At 40.1% G+C, this 25,382-nt stretch overlaps 1 protein-coding gene across 3 annotated transcripts in view; it reads right to left on the bottom strand.

The window, feature by feature from the left end:
- The window catches only part of LOC127574608 (NSFL1 cofactor p47-like), a 47,685-nt gene extending 29,835 nt beyond the window's left edge, over window positions 1-17,850 (bottom strand). For 2 of the 3 annotated variants that reach the window (XM_052023753.1, XM_052023752.1), the window contains exon 1: window positions 17,698-17,833. In XM_052023753.1, coding sequence (XP_051879713.1) covers window positions 17,698-17,808 — 111 coding nt within the window. In that variant the 5' untranslated portion in view covers window positions 17,809-17,833. Of the gene's footprint in view, window positions 1-17,697 lie in introns of all 3 variants that reach the window. The other variant, XM_052023751.1, reaches the window with a different exon arrangement.
- Window positions 17,851-25,382: the final 7,532 nt, after the last annotated feature.

Raw genomic sequence — 25,382 nt, 5'->3', positions numbered from 1 at the left:
TTCAATGGAACTTCACATCCAACAAAATGTTAGCAAAAACAGTTCACCCATTTAAAAATATGCCAAGATCAGAAAATCCCCTCTATTCAACATACATGGGTTCTCCTGCAAGTTTTCAAAAATGTACTTCCAGATGCAGTCATAGAAATACTGAGATAAAATGTTTAATTATTAATTGTTAACAGGAATTGATAGCCTAGAATTTGCAATTGTAATGATTGCAAAACTGCAGATGCTCGGCATCATCATTCTGGCAACTGTACATGCACATATCAGAGCAGAAATCCAGACAACGGGATTAAGCAAACCCTACTCCATAACAGGATAAGCTGTTGCAGCCTTTGCAAATGCAATCAACAAGGTTGACATGAAGGTTGGTGGTGTTGTGGATAGCGTAGAAGGTTGCTGTAGATTACAACAGGACATTGACAGGACGTAGAGCTGGGCTGAGAAGTGGCAGATGGAGTTCAACCCGGAAAAGTGTGAAGTGATACACTTTAGAAGATTGAATTTGAAGGCAGAATACAAGGTTAATGGCAGGATTATTAGCAGTGTGGAGGAAAAGAGGGATCTTGGTGTCCAATCCATGGATTGATGGGGTTGTTAAGAAGGAGTATGGTATGTTGGCCTTCATTAGTCAGGGTACTGAGTTCAAGAGCCGCGAGGTAATGTTGCAGCTCTATAAAACTTTCTTTGACCACAGTTGGGTATTATGTTCAATTCTAGTCACCTCATTATAGGAAGGATGTAGAAACTTTAGAGAGGGTGCAGAGGAGATTTACCAGGATCCTGCCTGGATTGGAGAGCATGTAGGATGAGAGAGCTAGGGTTTTTTCTCTTTGGAGTGAAGGAGGATGAGAGGTGACTTGATAAAGATGATAAGAGGCATAGATCGAGTGGATAGTCAGAGACTTTTTCCAAGGCGAAAATGGCTAACACGAGGGACATAATTTTAAGATGATTAGAGGAAGGTATGGGGGGGGGGGGGGGTGGATGTCAGAGTAAGTTTTTTTTAAAAACAGAGAGTGGTGGGTGCATGGAATGCACTACCAGCAGAGGTGGTGGAGGCAGAATCATTAGGGACATTTAAGAGACTCTTAGATAAGCACATGAATGATAGAAAAGTGGAGGGCTATGTGGGAGGGAAGAGTTAGATAGATCTTAGAGTCAGCAGAACATTGTGGGCCAAAGGGCCTGTACTGTGCTATAATGTTCTATGTTCCATGAATCAATGATTTAACGTAAACATCATTTTACACACTATTCTCATTGGGAAAAAATATTTAAAATATTAAGCCATATTGAATGAGATGTATCTGAGTCTTTAAACACATTGCTGCTCAACAAACTCTCACAAGCCTGTAAAATTGAGAGATGTACATATGTACGCATGCACGCAATGCCATTTTTTCCAGGGCATCCAAAATTATGACTCAAAAATTATGTATTTTGCAATGTTTTTTGATACGTTGAGTTTTCTTAATCCCATGCATATATCCCAGTCTTTATTTCAATTTATAAAGAAGTCTTTTCCTTTCTTATTTTGTCTGCGAAAAATCTTCAGTTTGAGTAATTGTTCAGGCAGTCTGATAACAGCACTGTTACTGATTACCTCAGATCCTCTATGGATAGAATCTGATTGCAAGTCATACTGGAAAGGGAGAAAGACACCAGAGCCAATTTATCTTTTCTGGGCAATTTAGAGGCTAGTTGTAAGCATCATTCCTTTGTTGCTGACTTGAAAACCTGGAGTTTCTTTTAAAGCACACAGATGTATTGCTAGCTTTCTGTTAAATACCACATAGGTCAGTTGTATTTATATTGCCTTAGGTCTCCCAGAAATATTTAAAATTGCTTCACATAATGGAAATGCCATTGGCTATTTAAGTAATTCTATTTAAGTAAATGTTGGATAAAGATCAGGTTCTCCTGACATTTTAAATGTACTTAAAAGTAAAAAAAAATTTAAAATGCAGTTAAAAGCTCCAGAATAGATTTTAATTTTTCCCGTGTTTCTTATTTATACTTGATCATCAACAGTATTGATATTACTACAACTTCTTGGAAGAGCTTTCCAAATTTTCAATTTGTAAATGAAACTTTTTCCCATGGAGTTATAAAGGTAGAAGAAAAAACCCTTATAATATAGATGATGAAATATTAGGTCATCAAATTATCCAATCTCAGCAAAGATGCACTTCAACCAGTGTACAGAATTTTTAAGTATTTTAACAGGTGCTTTCATGACTTACTGAAGTTATTCTTGTATGATCCCATCAGAACAAGCAGTAGTTTGACAATATAATTAAGCTCTGTATCATTACATAAATGTTGAAATTGTTCCAAGAGGCTTCAAAAAGGCCCAGGCACGACGTTTTTCTGGAGAGCTAGGAGATCAAGTGTTTGATTCAAGTAATGTGCATTGTTAAGACAATTAAAGTGAGATGCAAGAGATTCAAAGAGTTCCAAAGAGCAAGGTTAAAGCAGCTGAAGGCATAGGAGTCCAAAGGACATCCCTGAATTGCGCAAGGGCAAACTTCTGTAACCTAATAGCAATAATGAATACGGTTCTCCTGCGTTCAAGTAACTCAGAAAGGACTGATGCAAGACAAGTTTTATTCAGATTGATCATAGAACAGAGGCGATCAAGGAAGGTGGCACAATTGATTCAGTCCAATGCTGCAAAAGCATTAAGAACAAGAGAAAAAATAAATCATAGACAAAAGATATCACTGGTGATATTCTTCAAGGTATTCCTAGAGCCATGATCAGAGCAGAGTTAAAGAGATTTAAACTGCAGTCCATAGGGACATGCAGACACAACTGGGAGTTGATGGCCTGCTTAAGAATGTTGGACAAGGGGAGACTAGGGGTTGGACAGTGGTTAGAAGAGAATGAGATTTTGACAATGTCAAACCTGGCTTACATGGACATTCTGCAGTAAAGATGTCATAAATATGAATAAGAAAAAGAAAAGTCATAAATATGGATAAATAAGAAAAGTCATAAATATGGATATCTGGACAGGTGCTCTTACTGTTGTTAACAGTTCAGTAGGAATGAAGAGTGGAGAAGAAGAAAATTATTGTAAGTCTTTTGGGTTGACTTTATAAAAATCTACTAACATGTTAATTTGGCATACATGAAACAACTTATGTGAAAACATAAATTGTATTTATCCCTATCCTCAACTTTGGCTAACTGAAATGAAGATGAAACAGGCACAGCAATGCAAAGAAAGTAATGAAATGAATGCAGATAAAATGCAAAGTTTCCATTGCAATTAGTCTAATTGTAAATTCTGAATACATTTATTTTTGCCTTTACATTTCTCCTTCTTTATGTATGTGGAACATGGAACATGTACTTGACTTACATGTGAAATGTTAGTTTTAAAATTGATGTAATTTCTATGCCAACAAAATAACTTCTGTTCATAAAATACAATTTCCAAATAAAAAGATCTAAAGATTTAGTAGATTCAGTAGATTTTTCAATTTGATACTCCAATATTTATAAAATTAAAATACCCAAAATATTTAACAATGGCATGGATATAGATGGAATGCTTAAATTATAAGTTGTTCTACTAAAATAATAGCATTATAATGCAGTCTCCAGCTTTTACTTACAGTCCATCAATTCTAATGATGCATTTAAGTATTGGTTTCTAATTCAGGATTTGAGTTATTTGGGAGCTAATCCAATAGAAACAGATTTTCTTAAATACCATGACAACAACCCATTAATTTATCAAAAATTATATACCTGGTTCCTGTTAACATTTCCAAATATACATTTAAATTTAGTTTAGAATAGAGATTGTAAATGCAATGCCCTCACTAGTAGACGGCAAATAAAATTGATTTATTTATCATTACTAAACAGAAAAGCATGAATTTAGATAAGAAAGTTAGTTAGCGAATCTTTTGAATGCTCTACCCTAGAGTATTGCAGAGACTAAATCTTTGAAGTAAATTGGAGGCAGATAAATTTTTGAAAGATCAGGACAGGAAGGGCTATGGGGAATTGACACTGAAGAAGAGATGAGGGTTGGGGCAGATCAGCCATGATCAGATTGAATGGCAAGGCAGACTTGAGGGGTCAGGTGGCCTACTCCTGCTCCTATTTTCTTGTGTATATCAAACAGTTCAAAAAAATGTACAATCAAATCATGACTAGATTAGATTTGCAGGCTCGGGACAAAAATCAGCAGATTTGTTTGACTAACCATCACAAAAGTACATCAGACACAAGAGATTCTGCAGATGCTGGAATCTGGAGCAACACACACGAAATGCTGGAGGAATTCAGCATGTCAGACAGCATCTATGACGGGGAAATAAACAGTCGACGTTTAGGGTCAAGACCTTTCATCAGGACTGAAGTACATCAAGTACATCAGGACTCAAGTACATCAGACACATTTTCTGGCAAATGTAAAGACCTGGTTAAAAGTAGAAATCAAAAGGTTGTTGTAAAGCTGCATAGCTGCTTCAAATGCTTTGATATACCAGATGCTTGGTATTCAAATATATGGAAACTATGAAACTGGATAACTTGTGTAACAAAAATATACCTATCAGAAACAAGAGGTACTCTCCACTCAATGCTTATTTAAAAAAATAAGCAACTTTACAATAAAAATATGGCTTGAGCGGGTACAAGAACACAGTAGGGAAAGTGGTTCAATCATGAATGACAATGGCTACAAATGCCACATCTGAGGATTAGCAAAAATTCAGAATTCAAAGGAGTGTCAAGACATTGATAAGGAAAAGTAGAACAAGCTAAAAGTAGAACAAAAACAGACTACAAAGATAAGATAAGCAAACATTGAAAGATTAGCACAAATTATTATGGATCTCATACAAACCAAGACTGGAGAAATTATATTGGAGAATAAAGAAATGAGATAAATTAAACAAATATGTTGTGTCCATCTTCACAGAAAACCTCTTGAAAACAGTGCTAGACAACAGGTGTAGAGAATATGAGGAGCTAAAAGAAATTAGCAATAAGAAAATTTTAAAAACTAATAGGATTTGAAAGAAGTGGTTAGTGAGATTGATACATTGATTTCAATTTTCAAAAATTCCCTAGATTTGGAAAAGTTCCATTATTTTGGAAAATAGCAAATGCAACTCATTTATTAAAATGGGAGACAGAAAGTGGGCTCATTAACTTCATACATGTTATTGGGGATCTGATGCTTCCAGAATCCAGAGGATAGAGGTAGAGGTAAGAGAGGAGGGGGGGTTTGTGATATTGATTAGGGTGAACATCATGGCAGTAATTAGAAAGGATATCCCGGGGGGAACATCCAATGAGGCCAAATGGGTAGAACTTAAAAATAAGAAAGGGATTATATTTTAGGCCCTCTCAATAGTCAATGGGAATTAGAGGAGCAGATATGTTGGGAAATCACAGGTAGGTGCAAGAATAACAGGGTTGTAATAGTAAGTGATTTTAACTTCACTAATATTGACTGGGGCTAAGGGACTAGATGGGACAGAATTTGTTAAGGGTATCCAGGGAAGCTTTCTGAAGAAATATGTAGATGGTACTTCCAGAAGAAATAAACTCGACCTCCTCTTAGGAAATGAGGGTGGGCCAGTGGCCGATGTGTCAGTGGGGGAGCATTTTGAAGCCATTGACCATAGTTCTACTAGTTTTAAAGCAGTAATGGAAAATGATAGGACTGTTCCACAAAAAGTCCTAAATTGGGGCAAGGCATTAGGCAGGAACTTGCAAAGGTTGACTGGAAGAGGCTGTAAGCAGGTAAAGGGATGTCTGACAAGTGGGAGGCTTTGAAAAGTGAGATTGGAAGAGTTCAGAGCCAGCATGTTCCTGTTAGAGTGAAGGGAAGGCTGGCATGATTTGGGAACCCTGGTTGACGAAGGATATAGAGGCTTTGGTCAGGAAAAAGGAGCCATATGTTAGGAATTAGGCAACTGGGATTGAGTGAATCTCTTAAGTATAAGGTACGTAGGAGTATACTTAAGAAAGAATTAGAAGGCCAAAAGGGACATGCCTTATCCTTAGCAGATAAGGCAAAGAAGAATCCCTAGATATTCTATAAGTATATTAAGTGCAAAAGGGTAACTAGGGAGAGAGTAGGTCCCCTTAATAATGCGTGTGGTAATCTATGCGTGGACCCACAGGAGATGGGTAAATGAATACTTCTCGTCTGTATTTACTGTGATGAAGGACGTGGAAGCTAGTGAGTCTGAGGAAGAAAACAGTGAAATATATCGACTTTACAAAAGAGATGTTTGTGGTCTTGAAGCACAGGTGTATCCTAGGGTATTGTGGGAAGCAAGGGAAGAAATTGCTGGGGCTCTGGCAGAGATTTTTGTATCTTCGGTAGCCATGGATGAAATACCAGAAGACTAGATACCAGAAGACTATATAGGGTAGAGAAGGCAGCATATGGCATATTTGCCTTCATTGGTCAGGTGTTGAGTATAAAAGTCAGGAAGTCACGTTGCAGATGTACAAAACTTTGGTTAGGCTACATTTGGAGTACTGTGCAACAGTTCTGGTTGCCACATTAGAGGAAGGTTGTGGAGGCTTTGGAGAGGGTGCAGAAGAGGTGAAGCAGGAAGCTGTCTGGATTAACGAGTATGAACTACGAGAGGTTGACAAACTTGGATTGTTCTCTCTGGAGCACCAGAGGCTGAGGGATAACCTGATAGTATATAAAATGAGAGGCATAGACAGGGTAGAGAGTCAGTTTCTTTTTCCAGGGTGGAAATGTCAAATACTACAGGCCAGAGAGCCTTACATCAGTGGTGGGAAAGTTACTGGAAGGGATCCTGAAGACAAGATTTATTTGCAATTTGAAAGAAAAGGACCGATTAAGGATAGTCAGCATGGCTTTGTGCATGGGAAATCATGTCTCACAGATTTTAACAAAAAGTGACCAAAAGGATTTACAAGCGCAGGGGAGTAGATGTTGTCTATGTGGACTTTAACAAGGCCTTTGACAAGGAAGGCTGGTCCAGAAGGTTGGAACACATCAGATCTAGGATGAGCTAGTCAATTAGATACAAAATTGTCTTGGTGGTAGGAGACAGAGGGTGATAGTGGAGGTTCGTTTATCAGATTGGAGGCCTGAGACCAGTGGTGTGCTGCAGGGATCAGTGCTGGGTCCCCTGTTTTTTGTCATACATATTAATGGTTTGGATAAGAATGTAGGATGCATGATTAGTAAGTTTGCAGATGACACCAAAATTAATGTTACAGTACACAGTGAAGGTTATCCGAGGTTACAACAGAATATTGACCAACTGGGAAAGTGAGGAAGGGAATAGCAATGGAATTTAACTCAGACAGGTGTGAATTGAAGCATTTTGGGAAGTTAAACCAGGCCAAGGCACACACAGTGAATGGCAGGGCCCTGGGAAGTGTTGTTGAACAGGGAGACCTTGGAATACAAGTACATAGTTCCCTTAAATTGGCAACACAGGTAAACAGGGTGATGAAGGCGGCATATGACATGCTTTCCTTCATCAGCAATGGCACTGAGTAGAAGAGTTTGGATATCATGTTACAGTTGTACAAAATGTTGGTTGCAGTATTGTGTGAGGTTCTGGTCGCCACACTATAGGAAGGATGTGATTAAGCTCGAGTGGGTACAGAAAAGATTCACGAGGATGCTGCCTGGATGGGAGGGCTTGAGTTAAATAAGGAGAGGTTCAATAGGCTGGGACTGTTTTCCCCGGAGTGAATGAGGCTATGATCTTATGGAGGTTCATAAAATTATGAAGAGCATAGATAGGGCAGATAGTCACAGTCTTTTTCCCAGGGTAGAGGACCCAAAACAGGGCAGAGGTTTAAGGTGAGAGGGGGAAGATTTGAGGAAGATCTGAGGGGCAAGTATTTTCACACTGTGGGTGGCGAATACAGTGGCATGCAAAAGTTTGGGCACCCCTGGTCAAAATTTCTGTTACTGTGAATAGCTAAGAGAATAAAAGATGACCTGATTTCCAAAAGGCATAAAGTTAAAGATGACACATTTCTTTAATATTTTAAGCAAGGTTACTTTTTTATTTCCATCTTTTACAGTTTCAAAATAACAAAAAAGGAAAAGAACCCAAAGCAAAAGTTTGGGCACCCTGCACTGTCAGTACTTAGTAACAGCCCCTTTGGCAAGTATCACAGCTTGTAAACACTTTCTGTAGCCAGCTAAGAGTCTTTCAGTTCTTGTTTGGGGGATTTTCACCCATTCTTCCTTGCAAAAGGCTTCTAGTTCTGTGAGACTCTTGGGCTGTCTTGCATGCACTGCTCTTTTGAGGTCTATCCACAGATTTTCGATGATGTTTAGGTTGGGGGACTGAGGGCCATGGCAAAACCTTCAGCTTGTGCCTCTTGAGGTAGTCCATTGTGGATTTTGAGGTGTGTTTAGGATCATTATCCTGTTGTAGAAGCTATCCTCTTCATCTTCAGCTTTTTTTTTTGTTACAGACGGTGTGACGTTTGCTTCCAGAATTTGCTGGTATTTAATTGAATTCATTCTTCCCCCTACCAGTGAAATGTCCCCCGTGCCACTGGCTGCAACACAAGCCCAAAGCATGATCGATCCACCCCCAAGCTTAACAGTTGGAGAGGTGTTCTTTTCATGAAATTCTGCACCCTTTTTTCTCCAAACTTTCCTGCGTCCTCACCACAAAATTCAGCGTCAGAAGTTTGCAAAGGAACATCTAAACAAGCCTGATGCATTTTGGAAACAAGTCCTGTGGACTGATGAAGTTAAAATAGAACTTCTTGGCTGCAATGAGCAAAGGTATGTTTGGAGAAAAAAGGGTGCAGAATTTCATGAAAAGAACACCTCTCCAACTGTAAAGCACGGGGGTGGATTGATCATGCTTTGGGCTTGTGTTGCAGCCAGTGGCACGGGGAACATTTCACTGGTAGAGGGAAGAATGAATTCAATTAAATACCAGCAAATTCTGGAAGCAAACATCACACCGTCTGTAAAAAAGCTGATGATGAAAAGAGGATAGCTTCTACAACAGGATAATGATCCTAAACACACCTCAAAATCCACAATGGACTACCTCAAGAGGCACAAGCTGAAGGTTTTGCTACGGCCCTCACAGTCCCCTGACCTAAACATCATCGAAAATCTGTGGATAGACCTCAAAAGAGCAGTGCATGCAAGACAGCCCAAGAGTCTCACAGAAGACTTTTGCAAGGAAGAATGGGTGAAAATCCCCCAAACAAGAATTGAAAGACTCTTAGCTGGCTACAGAAAGCATTTACAAACTGTGATACTTGCCAAAGAGGGTGTTACTAAGTACTGACCATGCAGGGTGCCCAAACTTTTGCTTCAGGCTCTTTTCCTCTTTTGTTATTTTGAAACTGTAAAAGATGGAAATAAAAAAGTAATCTTGCTTAAAATATTAAAGAAATGTGTCATCTTTACCTTTATGCCTTTTGGAAATCAGGTCATCTTTTGTTCACTTAGCTATTCACAGTAACAGAAATTTTGACGGGGCGCCCAAACTTTTGCATGCCACTGTATATGAAACCAGCTGTCAGAGGTGGTGGTAGTAGAGGCAGGTACAACTACAACATTTAAAAAACATTTGAACAGGTACATGGATAGCAAAGGTTTGAGGGATATCAGCCAAATGCTGGCAAATAGAATTAGCTTAGAGAGGCACCTTGATTGGCATGGATGAGTTGGACTGAAGGGCCTGTTTTCATGCCGTATATCTCTATGAATCTATGTTACAAACTATTATTAAAGACATAACAGCAGAGTATTTTGGAAAATTCACTGTTATCAGGCAAATTCAATATTGCTTTGCGAATGGTAAATCAGGTTTCATAAGCCTTTCACAATTTATAGTTCTTTGAGAAAGTAACATTTGCAGTGGATACATGATATACCATACTTAGATTTGTAGGTGTTTGATTAAGGTTTCACGTCAAGGAAAATAAAAAGCTCATGGTGCAGGAGGTAAAGTATGGCAGTAATGTGAACTGCAAAGAGGGTGTAGTGATAATTCCAGCTGGATATGGACAGATATGTGGCAAATGAAGTTTGATACAAAGAAATGAAGCAATGCATTTTGTAGAAAGAGGAAGAGGTAATCTAGGATAGAGGATACTTTTCTAAAAATGGATGCAGGAGCTGAGGGGACTGGAGATATGTGAGCAATAAATCATTGAAAATGGTACAGCAGGTTGAGAAAGTGATTAATAAGGCATAACAATTATAGGCTTTATCAACACAGGAGTATTGGAGAGATGGGTGAAACAGTAGATGCTATGTATTTGGACTTTCAAAAAAATCTTCAATAAGATACCACAAGAAGTTATTAGATAAGATTAGAGCAGACGGTGTAATATACTGGGAACCAAGGATTGGTTAGCAGTGAAAATATTAGCAATAAACAGACGACTTTCAGGCTGTAATCTATGGGATAGTACTGGGATCGGAAATGGGATCCCAGCTGCCTACAATGCAAAACAATAATTTAGATGACAAAACTGAGTGTAATTTATTCAAATGTGCTCATAATACAAAGCTCATGTGACAGGATGAGGTGGGAGGAGAATGTAGAGAAGCTTCAGTGTGGATATAAACATACTAAGTGATGAAATATGATGTAGAAAAATGTAAAGTCATCTGCTTTTCTATTTTTTCTGATAACGTGAAATGTTTTTAAAAAAAATGAGATTGAAAAGTTGGTGTTCAGAGGGAGCTGGATGCCATTCTACAAATTACAGAAAGCTAACATGCTTGCACAGCAATCAATAAGGAAAACAAACTTTAATTGCAAGAGGATTTCAGTTCAATACCAAGGATGCCTTATGAAATTTTAGTGCCCAGGTGTGACTACAGCTACAAGAGTGTGTGGGGGTTTGGTTTCTATCCAAGGAAAGATATACCTGTGACTGAGGAAAATGCAACAAAGTTTCATCAGATTGATTCCCAGGATAGAAAGAAAGTGTCATGAGGAAAGGTTAAGCATTCTGGGCCTAGGCTCTCTAGGGTTTGGAAGACTGAGAGCTTATCACATTGAAGCAAGTATAATGTTTCCCTTGGGCTGTGGTGTCCAGAACCAGGGGATCACAGTCCAAAATTAAGGGGCTGTCTGAATGGATGAAATTTCTTTACCTAGAGGATAGTGAAACTTTTCCATGAATTAATTTTCAATTAACCATTCTAACTCATATTTCCTGATTCAGGAGCAACAAACTATCTGCTGGAGGAACTCAGCAGGTCGTGCAGCACCTGTGAGGGGGAAAGAATTGTTGACGTTTCGGGTTGAAACCCTGCATTGTTTGTTGCTCCAGATTCCAGCATCTGCAGTCTCTTGTATCTCAATTTCTGTGGTTGAGGTTTTAATAAGTGTCGTTTGGTCTTGATATATTCATTGTCCTGGAAGTCAGCCCAAATGACAGGCTTGGCAATGGGTGGAAGGCAACATACAAGGCAGATTCGCAAACCATATAGACATGAATCCAGCCACAATGAGCACAAACAAAAGGTCAGGTCCACTCCCCCAGAACCAATATATCTGGATGGGTAGGAGGGAAGACTGAGGAACTGGGGAGGGGAAGAAACTCCTGGCTCTTCAATTCCTTGCAGTTTTTCTGATTTCCTACCTGACTTAGCAACAGACAGATAAACCTGTTGAACAAGTTAAAGACGGCAGCATCATTAAAATATTTAAACTGATTCACCTTGGAGTATCCAGCCCCACCTCTTTCAAACTCAGAGGGAGGGTAGGTTGGATTTGACATTTTTTAAATTTTAATTTCTGATGCAACCACAACCACACTTCTTTTGTGGGATTAAAATACACAAGGATTTTTTTAATCTGATTGATCAAGGAGATACACAGATTCTAATTAGTGCGAGTTACAGCCTAAAAAAACCCATGGAAAGTTTATGTGAACACAAGTCTAATGAACACCATTAATTTGCTAATGACTTCATCCCAGATCCCAAACCCTAATCTGTAAATCCATGAGATCAAGAAAACTTTAAACTGTTCACACATCATTGCAATGGTATTTTTTATTTAATAAAGACATACTAGTTACATTTGTGCATTTATAATATAATCAAACATTATGGGAGAAAAATCTTAAATTTCTAATATCTAGTTTCATAGTCAAACACAAGGATGAATATTAAATGTCAGAACAAGAATACTCTGAGTGAATTAAGCACCATTCAAGTGTATGATACTTATCTATTACATATCAAGAAGGTCAAGATCAACAGAGTGATATCCAAGTCAAATAATAAATACATAAGAGTGCAACCATATACAAACAGGTTTGGCACACAAAAACAGGATCACAAAAATAATAGCTTGAATATTGGTTTTTTTTGCTAACCAAAATGGAAAAACGTCATGATTAGTAATGAAAATAAACAATCAAATGTAGTACAACAGTCTATGCTGACTATCAGAAACTAAGCCTTTCATTTTGTTCAAACACTAGCTACAGTAAAAAAAATCAATAGCATACAATAAAAACAGAAATTAATTTGTTTTAAGGATATATAGATCCTCATACCACTGAATTTCAAAATTTCATATTACACTAGTGTTTACTGAACTCATTAGAAGCAATAGTTCTGGCAAAACAAATGCATCAGAAATTATTCCTCGAAAATAACTTTAGTCTGCAAATTGATTTTTTTCTGCTTGTTCCTTAGGATCATATTACCAACATTCGAGTATATTGAGATTGCAATATAAGATTAAGCTATATTGTTTTAATATAAACTCTGAGAACCGTGAAGCTGTGACTATTCTTAGGCACTACATACAAGTTGCCAATCTGTTAACAAGTCCATGCGTGACAGTCTGGGAAAAATACATATTAGTCCACCAGAATCAAATCCATGGAGCTCAGTAGCAGTATTTCAATCCACAATGAAAATATATTTGCAAGACCCATCTCCTGCCACCCATCACTCCACCAAACTATTACTATTCCAAGACAAGAGCACCCAAAAATTTTAGTATTAAGCTTAAAGGGTCAGAAAATAGGTAGTTTACTTTGGTAAAAGTTCCACTGTACTCTGATCATTATTTTAATCCTAGATTATAGACATTAAAATATTACAATATTGGAATGTGAAAGAAAGGGGAAGTAAGAAGGAAATGAGAAATAAACTCTTTTTAAAAACTGCTTATATGGTGGTATGATATATGGTATCTATGACTGCTTTGAACCAAGTATGAATAACGAAAGTAGATGGTGCTCACCACTAATTACTTCAAACTGTTTTTGGCTACAAACAATTGCGCATCTAAACAAGGGTATCACAGTGATGCTGATGGTAAAGCCCTGCTGTCTCACAGCTCCAGCGACCTTGTTTGATCCTGACTTCTTGTGCTGTCTGTGTGGAGTTTGCATGTTCTCCCTGTGACACACATGGATTTCCTCTAAGTGATCCAGTTTCCTCCCACATACCAAAGACACACGAGTTGGCAGGTTAATTGGCCACTATTGATTTTTTTTTAACTGTAAATTGTTTTACTGTACATTTTTTTTTACTGTGGACTGTACATTGCTCCATTGAGTGCTCGACTCTGGAGGGAGTTGGTGGGGAGGTGGGAAGGATAAAATAGACAAGGTTAGTGTGAAAATGGGTGCCTGATGATTGGCGGACATGGTGGAACAAAGGGCCTGTTTCTGTGCTGCTCTATAACTAACTTAACTTTTTATCAATAGCACATTTCTGCAACATCATTTCAGGTGTGCGCTTGTCCCTTTATTTTGCTAATGGTAATTTCAAAAGAAAAACACAAAAATTAGATTATATGCATTTATAATTTCTGGTCTAATCTGTGAAAACACACAAATTGAATCACAGATTACCTAGCTATGATACAGCAGGGGAAGAACTTGGGGATTTTATTTGGAGAGGCAATATGACTGCCTCCCTCCCTAAAACTAAGGTTGGTAAATGCCCAGAATTAACAGTAGGCTCCTAGAATAAAATTCATCTTCATAGCATGTAAAACCAGTTCCACTCCCCCACCAATATGCAGCACTCTACAGGGAATCTGCAAACTCTATGAACCAGTTAAACAAATGTGTAATAAAAAAGAATGTCATGGAAATACTCAGTGGGTCAGACAGCACCTATAGGTAAACAGTCAGCAGTTCAGATTGATAACCATCATCAAAAATGAGAAAACCTGGACATCAAACACGTTTTAAACTGCAGAAAATATGGAGAAGACAATGATAATGTTCTATGAATGACAGAAATGGCGATGGTTTCAGTTGAGAGAGGGTAATGGAAGGTTGTTCATCACAGATGATCTGCCTGGAACAGACATAAATATGAGACAAATCAAAACAGAAGACGGGAGAGGTAAAAAAAAATGCTGAAAGCAAAACACTGCAGATGTTGGAAATCTGAAATAAATACAGCATAATGAAAATTCTCAGCAGGTCATGTAGCATCTACTGAAAGAGAATCAGGTTTAATGTTTCTCGTTTTTGATTTTTCATTAGAAATGGCAAGTTCTGATACAAGCAGAAAAGGCTGGTTATCTGAAGTTGTTGAATTTAATTTTAAGTCCTGAGGGCTGCAATGTGCCATGTATGAGGATGAGATGTTAGTCCATGAACTGACATTGGGTTTCTTGGGAACAGGTAAAAGGCCAAATGCAGAGAGGGTAGAATGGAAATGGGATAGAAAATTAAACTGACAAAGATTTAGAAGAACAGGTCACTCTTGCAGCCTGAATGAAGATGTTGGTCAAAATGGTCATCTAATCTACATTTCATTTCTCCAAAGTAGAGAAGATCACATCGTGATTAATATTGCAGCACACTAATTTGGAACAACTGTTGCACCTGGAAGGAGTGTTTGCGTTTCTAGGGGAGGGAAAGGAAGAGATAAAAGCATGTGAAAATAAGGGTAGAAACTGGTTGCAAAGGTGATGATACCTTCATATTCTGTATGAAAGCAGCATCAATACATACATCAATATTTTGAATAAAGAGGTGCACAAGTGGTCTGAAGTAGGATTGTTTTACTTTTTCCTCAAAGACACAGGCATGGCTTGAAATCATGTGAGTTCTCAGAGCCACACCTTTGATTTGGAGGAAGCAGTGAAGTTAAAATGGTTGTTCAATGTGAGAATGAGTTCGGGCAGGCAAAAGAGGGTGGTAGTGCAGAGACTATTTGGGCCTCTATTCCGGGAAGAAACCAAGGGCCCTCAGGCTATCCTGGCGCGGGATGAAGACGTAGAAAGACCACTGGGTTGAAAACTCCTAGCCAAAGAAAGGGACATGAAGGTAAAGGTGGAGGAAGAAGAGCTGAGCATTATATTGGGCTCGAAATTCAGTCAGTGAAAGTGATCTGGCTTGGACGTTGGCAACTGACAAACTGGCAGAGGACATCCGGGGTGTCACAGATGTAAATGGAAAGAGAATGGATACAAGGAAAAAGATAAGGACAAGGTAGGAAGAGATACAGTTTATGGGATAAGAACAACATGAATAACCAAAGTGAATTAGTAGGCGAGGAGGAGCTGGAGCTGGGCTGTATGTGACTGGATGGGGCCACATGGTCATTGGCTTAGGAGAGAAGATCTCCAGAGGATGAGAGATCGGTGAATGTCAGGGTCAAAGGCCTGATGTTCAGTGGTGGGATCATGGTCCAGGCAAATGTATGAGAGCCGATTACCAGCCTCTGCAAGACAGATCAGATCACCAAACCACTACAGCACTGCCCTTGTTAGCAAGTTTGATGATAAAATTGGGATTGGTTCTTAGGGAACTGGATGATGCAAGTTCAGAAGTAGGTGGATTAGAATGAGTGATTGGACTGCAAAAAAAAAAATCAAGACAGTCAATGTCACACTAGCAATTTATGAAGAATAGACTTAGAGAGGTTACAAGATGAAAAAGTCCAGGTGAACTGGGAATTCTGAACACAGGAGAAATTGGTAACTGGTCACTGTTTATTATTCACATGTACCAAGGTACAGTGAAAAGCTGTTTGTATGCCATCCAGGTAGATCATTCCATATATTAGTACATCGAGGTAGTACAAAAGGAAGACCAATAACAAAATGCAGAATATAGTGTTACTGTGACAGAGAAAGTGCAGTGCAGGTAGTCAAATAAGATGCAAGGGCCATGACAAGGTAGATTGAGAGACCCTGATCGAGAGTTCCTTATCATACAAGAGGTCTGTTCATGAGTCTTATAAAAGCCGTACAGAAGCTGTCCTTGAGCCTGGTAGTACGTATTCTCAAGCTTTTGTATCTTCTGCTCGATGGAAGGGGAAAGAAGAGAGAATGACTGGGGTGGGAAGGGTCTTTGATTGTTGGCTGCTTTCCAGATGCAGCAGGAAGTGTAAATGGAGTCAATGAAGGGGAGGCTGGTTTTCATGACAGACTATGACAACTGAGGCAAAACCTCCTGGCCAAAGAAATAGACATGAAGGCAATGGTGGAGGAAGAGAGCTGAGCATCATGTTGGGCTCAGAATTCACTGAAATCAGAACACAGGGAATGAAGCTGAGGGCTGTGCTGAGGAATGGTTATTTAGGCTTTCTCTATTTTTATTTCAAAATTCAAATTTTGCTTCTCTAGTGTTCATCTTAGCTCCAGTAATTTTTTCCCCTTTACACTTCTTGTTTACCCATTTTCATTTGTTTCCTTCTATTTACATGTCCTACAAGCAGATCAACTGCCATTAACAAGCTTCACCACCACGTCATTCAGTTTTCCACCTACTAAACATTCCTGCTGTTCTTGCCCCGTTCAGTGTTTACCTAATGTGTACATTTCAACTTCACACCATTGGCCATTGCGAATGAAAAACCTTTCAGCGGAAAACCACTCGAGAAACTGGCAGAGAAGCAGGGCAACCCTGACAACAATTTCCAGACTTCTGTATTTGAGTATGCAAAAATCAGGCACTAGGATGATACCACTTTATTTGATCCTTACTAATGGTGACCACTGGTAGTCTCACCTCTAAGCTTAATGCAGAATCTGAACCAAGATACTGTAAATCTCCCCAAACTATGAAGACATAGCAACATTTATGTACCAGGGAAAATTTTATTAACACCATGAAGGATCAGTCAAAAGAATGCGTCAATGCTTGGTACATTTTGATACATTACCTTGCTGAAATGGGCCAACAAAAATAAGAAAGCAGGAATAGACCATTCGACCTTTTGAACCTGCTTCACTGTACAACTAAATCATGGTTAATCTACCTCAGTGACTTTTTTTTGCATCAACCTTACTTCTTTTGAATCCCCTGATATCCAAAAATCGGTCTCAGCTTTGAATGAAATTTACTGAACCTCCACAAGCCTCCAGGGTAGAGAATTCCAATGATTCACCGCACTTCATGTGAAGTCATTTCTCCTGCTCTCAGTGCTACTGGACTAGCCCTTGTTCTGAGCCTGAGAGGTTCTCAGTTTAGGGAAACATCCCTCCTGCACCCACCGTGTCGAGACCCGTGAGAAGTGTTATATTAGCATCAGAACCAAGCAAACGTTCTCCTTTTTATTGCGCTGACCAGACTGGAGGGGTGGATCACGGTGGGGAGAGAAGGGAATCTCTAACATCAAACACCGCTCCCTGGACAACTGCACCCCACCCCGCCTCACAGAGTCCCGCCGGCCACCCCCACCACCACCTCTCAGACTCCCCGGGAGAACGAGTCCGTCACCTGCACGTCCCAGCCGGCCGCCTCCAGGCGGGCCCTGGCGCCTTCCTCCGCCGCCCCGGTCAACCGCACCAGCCGCCGCGCCCGCTCCTCACGCTCGGCGCCCTCCGCCATCTTCGCGCAGCCGCGCCTGCGCTCCGCTCCCACGCCCCACCCGTGCCCGCGCCTGCGCTCCGCTCCCGCGCCCCACCCGTGCCCGCGCCTGCGCGCCGCTCCCGCGCCCCACCCGTGCCCGCGAGCTCCCGCGCCCCACCGTGCCCGCGCCTGCGCTCCGCTCCCGCGCCCCACCCGTGCTCGCGAGCTCCCGGGCCCCACCCGTGCCCGCGAGCTCCCGGGCCCCCACCCGTGCCCGCGAGCTCCCGGGCCCGGCGCTTCCCGAAGTCCTTAGCTTCCCTGCCCATCTCCCAGTTTCTCATCAATCTCTTCCCCTGCCTTGCAAACTACCAACCCACTGTCGTGGACTTTTCCTCTCCAAAGTCCTTAAACATTACCAAAAAACCTGCTCGCCACCTTCCCAAATCAGTAACTTGACATTTCAATTATGTCTGTCTCTGCTACATGACTGATTAAATTCGTAAATATGTACTGTGATCCTCCTCATTGTTCCTGCTGTACTCGTCCAGATGAGCCTTAAGAAATAAATGGAAGCACCGTTTTCTCTCCTCTCCCCATTTGTTTTCCCTCATTCATGTGGCCCACTCACCCCTTCTCTTTCCCCTCTCCCACGCTCATGACCTGCCCACCTATACCCCACCTCCCCTTTATCCCATGGTCTACTGTCCTCTCCTACCAGATTCCTTCTTCTGCCCTTTGCCTCTTCTACCTATCACCTCTCAGCTTCTTACATCAATCCCTTTCATCCCCCCCCAAATATCCCTCCCTCCAATATACCCCCCTCCATCCCCACCCCCTCCTCCATCTCACCTGGACTCACCTATCACCTGCCAACCTGTGCTCCTCCCCCAATCTTCTTATTCTGGCTTCTGCCCTCTTCCTTACCAGTCCTGATGAAGGGTCTTGACCCAAAACATTGACTGTTTATTTCCCTCCATAGATGCTGCCTGATCTGCTTTCCTCCAGCATTTTGTGTGTGTTGCTCCAGATTTATGCATCTGCAGAATCTCTTGTGTCACCGTTCAACATTTAATGTTTTAATTGGCCTTTGAAAAAATAGAGAAATTGGAATGCAGACGTGCTTCAGCAAGAGTTATAAAACATGGTATCTGAAAGATTGCAACACCACTGTGAATTTCTCATTTAGTTAATTGTGGGGGTTTGCTATTGATAAATTCAGTAATTGTGTAATTTTTCACCCCGTGGCTTCTTTTGATTCCCTTCAGTGTCATCCTTTTGATCACATATTCGCATTCCTTGGATTTCCCCCAATATTCATTACCTCACACCTCCCTACCAATCCAACTTATTGGAGTTAAATATAGCTAATACTGTGACACGTGCACATAACTCCCACAGGTCCACATAAAATAGCTCTCAACATGTAAATCGCAGCAAAGTTCTCTTATACATCCCTGGGTTCTGAAGGAGGTGGCTTTAGAGATAGCGGAGGCATTGGTGATAATTTTCCGGGAATCGATAGACTTCAGCATGGTTCCGGAGGACTGGAGGGTCGCAAATGTAGTTCTGCTGTATAAGCAAGGTTGGGAGGCAGCATAAAGGAAATTACAGACCTATTAGTCTGACGTCAGTGGTGGGAAAGTTATTGGAATCGATCCTCAAGGATGGGGTTATGGAATACCTCGAGGTGCAAGGCAAGATAGGTCCTAGCCAACATGGTTTTGTGAAGGGAAGATCCTGCCTGAACAACCTATTGGAGTTTTTTGAAGAAATCACAGGTAGGGTGGATAAGGGAGAGGCAGTAGATGTTGTGTATTTAGACTTTCAAAAGGCCTTCGACAAGGTGCCGCATAAGAGACTGATTAATAAGATGAGAGGTCATGGAATTACAGGTAGGATAACAGAATGGGTGGAGCATTGGCTGGTTGGCAGGAAGCAAAGGGTGGGAATAAAAGGATCTCGTTCTGGTTGGCTACCGGTTACTAGTGGTGTTCCGCAGGGGTCGGTGTTGGGGCCGCTTCTTTTTACCTTATACATTAATGATTTGGATAATGGAGTAAATAGTTTTGTGGCTAAGTTTGCGGATGACACCAAGATAGGTGGAGGAGTAGAGAGTATTGAGGAGACAGGAAGGTTGCAGAGAGACCTAGATAGTTTAGGAGAATGGGCAAGGAAATGGCAGATGAAATTCAATGTTGAGAAATGTGCAGTTGTACACTTTGGAAACAGAAATAAACGGGCAGATTATTATCCAGAAGGAGAGAAAATTCAAAGTACGGAAGTACAAGGGGACTTGGGGGTACTCGTGCAGGATACCTTAAAGGTTAACCACCAGGTCGGATCGGTGGTAAAGAAAGCGAATGCTATGTTGGCATTCATTTCTAGAGGTATAGTGTATAAAAGTAAGGAAGTGTTGATGAGCCTCTACAGGGCACTAGTGAGGCCTCATTTGGAATACTGTGTACAATATACCTTAGGAAAAATGTGCTGATGTTGGAGAGGGTTCAGAGGAGATTTACGAGGATGATTCCTGGAATGAAATGGCTTACGTATGATGAGTGTTTGTCGGCTCTTGGATTGTACTCACTGGAGTACAGAAGAATGAGAGGGGAACTCATAGAGACATTTAAAATGTTGAAAGAACTGGACAGAGTAGATGTGGTCAAGCTGTTTCCCTTGGTGGGTGAGTCCAGGACCAGAGGGCACAATCTTAGAATTAGAAGGTATGGGTTTAAAACAGAGATGAGGAGAAATTTCTTTAGCCAGAGGGTGGTGAATTTGTGGAATTCCTTGCCACGTACAGCATGGAGGCCAGATCATTAGAGGCGTTTAAGGAAGAGATAGATAGATATCTAATAGTTGGGGGTGTCAAGGGACATGGGGATAAGGCCAGACATTGGGGTTAGTTTTCCCCCCCCCCCCCGGAAATTTCTCATTTCTTTTTCTTTTTCCCTTTTCTTTGGAGCAGACTCGATGGGCCGAATGGCCTACTTCTGCTCCCTTGTCTTGGGATACAATTGTTTGATGCATGTTTCCTAAATCTACCTAACTCTGTGTTCCTGTATGAACATGAGTGAAACAGGGAAGAAGGTTGCTTCAGGCCAGTGTCCAACTAGCGCATTTAATGATTAAAAATGTATAGTAATATTGCAAAAAATAATAATGACTCACAAATTGGGAGAATTTAAGCATTACAAATTAAAAATTATTTAAAATTATTTTGATAGCACATATTCAATTTAGTTGGACATTGGTTGAAACGTGCTGACTCTGAAGAATCAACACTGTAATAGTGTTCAATCTAAAGTTTCTGTGGCCCCAGCAACTTTCACATACTCTGGGTCACATCTGGAGAAGTCCTAGGTTTAATCAACTCCCTGACATTTGTACCATCAAAAATGCAAAACCAGATATCCTAAATAAAAACATCAACCTGAAAGATTATTTTGGTTCCTCTCTACACAGATGCTAGCTGGCACGCTGATAATTGTTACTATTGACCTTCCTGAGATAACAGTAAAAGTTATCTGATTTGTCATGCAAACTTTGGGAGTTGATGAACCAAAAATGGTGGAATTTACAATTAGCAGTTGAAAAAAACTGACTATTTGATAAAATCAGTTGTATCTTGAAGTGACGCTGTGCAATCTTGAATATTAGATTAAGCTTCTTAGTATAAGTTAGATCAGTCTGGACTTTGAAGTTGCTATGGCTTTAAACCTGTCAGTATTCATTGTTTGAATACTGTGAAACTGACAGTAATTTTGGGATTTTCTGCTTATGTACTTCAACGTGGAAATTTTGATGTCACCTATGATTCAGCACTCCTCTGTATTCTCTCAACACAAGGCTTTTCCAGTGCTAAAAAGGGAAATTAATGAATTGGCAAAAAAACAAAATGCTAGAAATGTGTGAAGAGTGTTGCCTTGCTCAGTTGCAACAGATATAAAAATGTTTTACTCAAGACCTTTTGGTGACATTATCCTCCATAAAATGGACAATTATTTTAGTGTTTCTTCTCTTTGAACTCTGATGCAATGAACACATAAATGATTGCCCTCTGACACTTATTACTCAACTCTTTCCCTTAGTAAATCCTGTTCCTGTGCTAGATAATGCTTCTATTCTTCATATCTTTTATTAAAGCCCAGCACCACCACGAACTGGGGAATATGGATACAACTGTACTGTGACCATGAGCTTGGTGGGTCCAAAATTTATGTACACGTTTGATGAGTGTACATCATGTACACATTTGATGAGCTCTATCTCAAACATGAGACAAGAGAACAGTTTTTTTTCATTACTTATCTAAAGACGTTTTAGAACTCTGATTTCTTGCCTTTTTCTCAGCAATAAAACTATGAAAATAAAAACATCTTCCTGGACTATGTTCAATGGCAAGTTAATGAAAATACTTTTGTGTAGCACATGCAATTCTATGCTTTGTCAATGGGTGCTAGTCAATATACTTCGCATTTAGCAATAATTCAAATTTTGCTTATGCTATGATGTTTAATGGCTAAGAGATGTGATGTAATGAAAATCTGAAAAATAAACAAGTTATAAACAGCTAAAGGTGAAACCTGTATAATAAATCTTTCTTAATATCCAAAATACTAAAAAGAGTTGTACCACTTTTTTTCATTTTTTCCATTGTATTTTTAATGGTATGTCAACGGGATCTGAGAATTGTGAATGATGTTCATAAAAAATAGATTAATTGTTAAGTTTTTGATATTGGTTGATCTGATTCTAAAGACTGTAGAAATAAATGTGGATAACAACATGAAGAATATATATTTCAACAAGAAAGTTCTAAAACAAAAAAAATCATATTCAGTTTTAGGGATAGAGATTAGGATAGGAGAGCAAAGTTCATGCAAGGGCCAGCCATAAAATTATTGAATGGCAGAAAATACTTGATGAGCTGAATGCCTGTGCTCTTTCTACTTGTGTTGCCAATTTTACTCAGATGCGAAAAGAAGTGGAATAATTTGACTACAGTAACGTTCCCATCCTATTAGTGTTGCTATTAATATTCTCGCAGATGTGTATCAACCCAACAATGTAGAAAATTGAAATAACATCAAAAAATGCAGCAAATACTCAGTCGCTAAGGTTGCCATTTGTGGCAAGAGAAATAGAGTTAACGTCTCAGGTCGAAGACCCTTTGTCAGAACTGGGAAAGGGACAAAACAAGTTTAAGTTGCAGGGACGGTGGGGTAGGGGGAATGTCTCCAATAGAGTAAAAGCAGGGTGACCATGGGGACAAGCTATAAACAACGATATTTGGTTAATGAGTGAATGGGAGCTTATTCCCAGGATGACAATGGCTAACATGAGGCGACATAATTTAAGGCGATTGGAGGAAGATATAAGGGGGATGTCAGGGGTAAGTTTTTTACACAGAGAGTGGTGGGTGTGTGGAACGCACTGCCGGCAGCGGGTTGTGAGGGCAGATACATTAGGGACATTTAAGACACTCTTAGATAGACACATGAATGATAGAGAAATGGAAGGCTATGTGGGAGGGAAGGGTTAGATCTTAGAACAGGGTAAAATGTTGGCACAACATTGTGGGCCAAAGGGCCTGCACTAGTCTGTAATGTTCTATGTTCTATGAATGGGAGCTGTTAGAGAGTGAGAACATAGACAAAGAACTTGGAAGTTGCAAAATGCAGAGCAGGAGATGTGCCTAGCAGGTCATACTGGGCATGTCCTCCACTGCTAGAGGTACAAAAAAAGAAAAGGGGAAAAAAAAGCTTATATTTTAAACTGAGTCAATGTCACAGATGGACAATTGATACAGACAGAAATCAAGTTAACTACAGTTGTGGAATTCAGTAGCAAGTCTAGAAGACTGCAATGTGACCAGATGGAAAATGAAATGCTGTTCTTCAAGTTTTCATTGGCCCTCGTGGTTACAATTCGGGGGGCCTTGGACTAATGGGTCAGAGGTGGAAATGGGATGGAGAATTAAAGTGCAGGCAACCAGAAGCTCAGGGTCACCCCTGTGGACTGAACCCAGGTGCTCTACAAAGTGATCACCCAATCTGCCTTTGGTTTCTTCAATATAGACAACAGCACATTGTGAACACCAAATGCAGTGCACTAGATTGGAAGTACAAGTGAATTGCTGCTTACCTGGCAAGACTGTTTTGGTCCCTGGATGTGGAAAATTGTCTCGATACATCCTGTTCACACAAGCTGGACAAAACCAATATGGCTAATTATCACCCAATCTGTTCACTCTTAATCATCAGCAAAGTAATGGGAAGATGTTTGTCAACAGTGCAATCAGCCTGCACTTTTCTCACCAGCAACCTGATGTCCAGTTTGAGTTTGCCAGCCCATTTGGCTCCATCCCTCATCAGAGTCCTGGTTCAAATATGGATCCAAAAGGCTGAACTCCAGAGGTGAGCTGACAAAACTACCATGGACATCAAGACAGTTTCTGATCAGGAGTGGCATCAATGATCCCTGGTAAAACAAAAATCAAGTCCCAAGATATCACTTCAGGAGATCCTCATGGCAATGTCATCAGCCCAACTATCTTCAGCTTCTTCATCAAAGGCCTTCCTTCCACAATGAAGGTTGGAAGTGGGGATATTGATTGCATAATATTCAGTTAATTTGTAGTGGATATTTGCTGATGATTAGAAAATATACAATTTACTTTTGAATGGACATTTGCTGATGATTGTGCAATATTCAATTCATTTGCAATTCCACAGCAAACACAGCATTCCTCACTGCATGTGGCAAGACCAAAGCAACATTCAGCCATGGGCTGATAAATAGCATGAATATTTGTGCCAACAAAATGCCAGCAATGACCACTTCCAATGTGGGAGAATAATCTTCCCAAAATATTTAATGGCATTGCCATTGACAAGCCTTCCATTATCAAAATCCTGGGGCTATCATTGACTGGACACTCAGCTGGATGAGCCACACAAATACTGTGGCCCAAGAGGCTGGATATCCTGCTAGTGATTCATCTCTGGACACCCCATAACCTTTCCACCAGTCAGTAATCAGTCCTGCGGCCCATACTTTATCATCAAGAAGAATAAGGGCAGTGGATAGGAACACCATCACCTGCTGGTTGCCCATTCAAGTGCGCAACAGCTCTACGGGAGTACTGTCACCAGAAAGGACTGCAGCAGTTCAGGAAGGCAGTGCACCACCACCTTTTCAAGAGCAGTTAGGGAAGGACAATAAATGCTAGACTTGCCAGCAATGCCCAGGTTCTGAAAAGTGAATTAAGAAAAAGTTATGTAGCTGTCCATCTCAATAAAAAACATTATCCAGAACAATGAACTTGTCTTTAATAGTGATGATCCAATAGTAGTTTATAACATCGCCTTTCGGTCAGGTTAGAACATTGCTCCTTTTAGAGTCCATTCGACCAAATGCAATTTAATAGGGGCAATTAAAGAAAAACTGTGCTACTGGTCTTTCAACACAACTTCTGAATACATACATTTAGTGGTGAAGAATCCCAACAGCAGGATGGACTACAGCTATACTATGCAGTACTGATACGAAGTACTGCTTAAATATTCTGTGCAATAAATGTTAATTGGGAGAATCTACAGTAAAACTGG

The sequence above is a fragment of the Pristis pectinata genome, chromosome 9 (assembly GCF_009764475.1).
Source record: "Pristis pectinata isolate sPriPec2 chromosome 9, sPriPec2.1.pri, whole genome shotgun sequence".
Taxonomy (NCBI): Eukaryota; Metazoa; Chordata; class Chondrichthyes; order Rhinopristiformes; family Pristidae; genus Pristis; species Pristis pectinata.
Note: the sequence above shows the minus strand (reverse complement) of the source record. Positions and strands in the feature narration are given on the sequence as shown.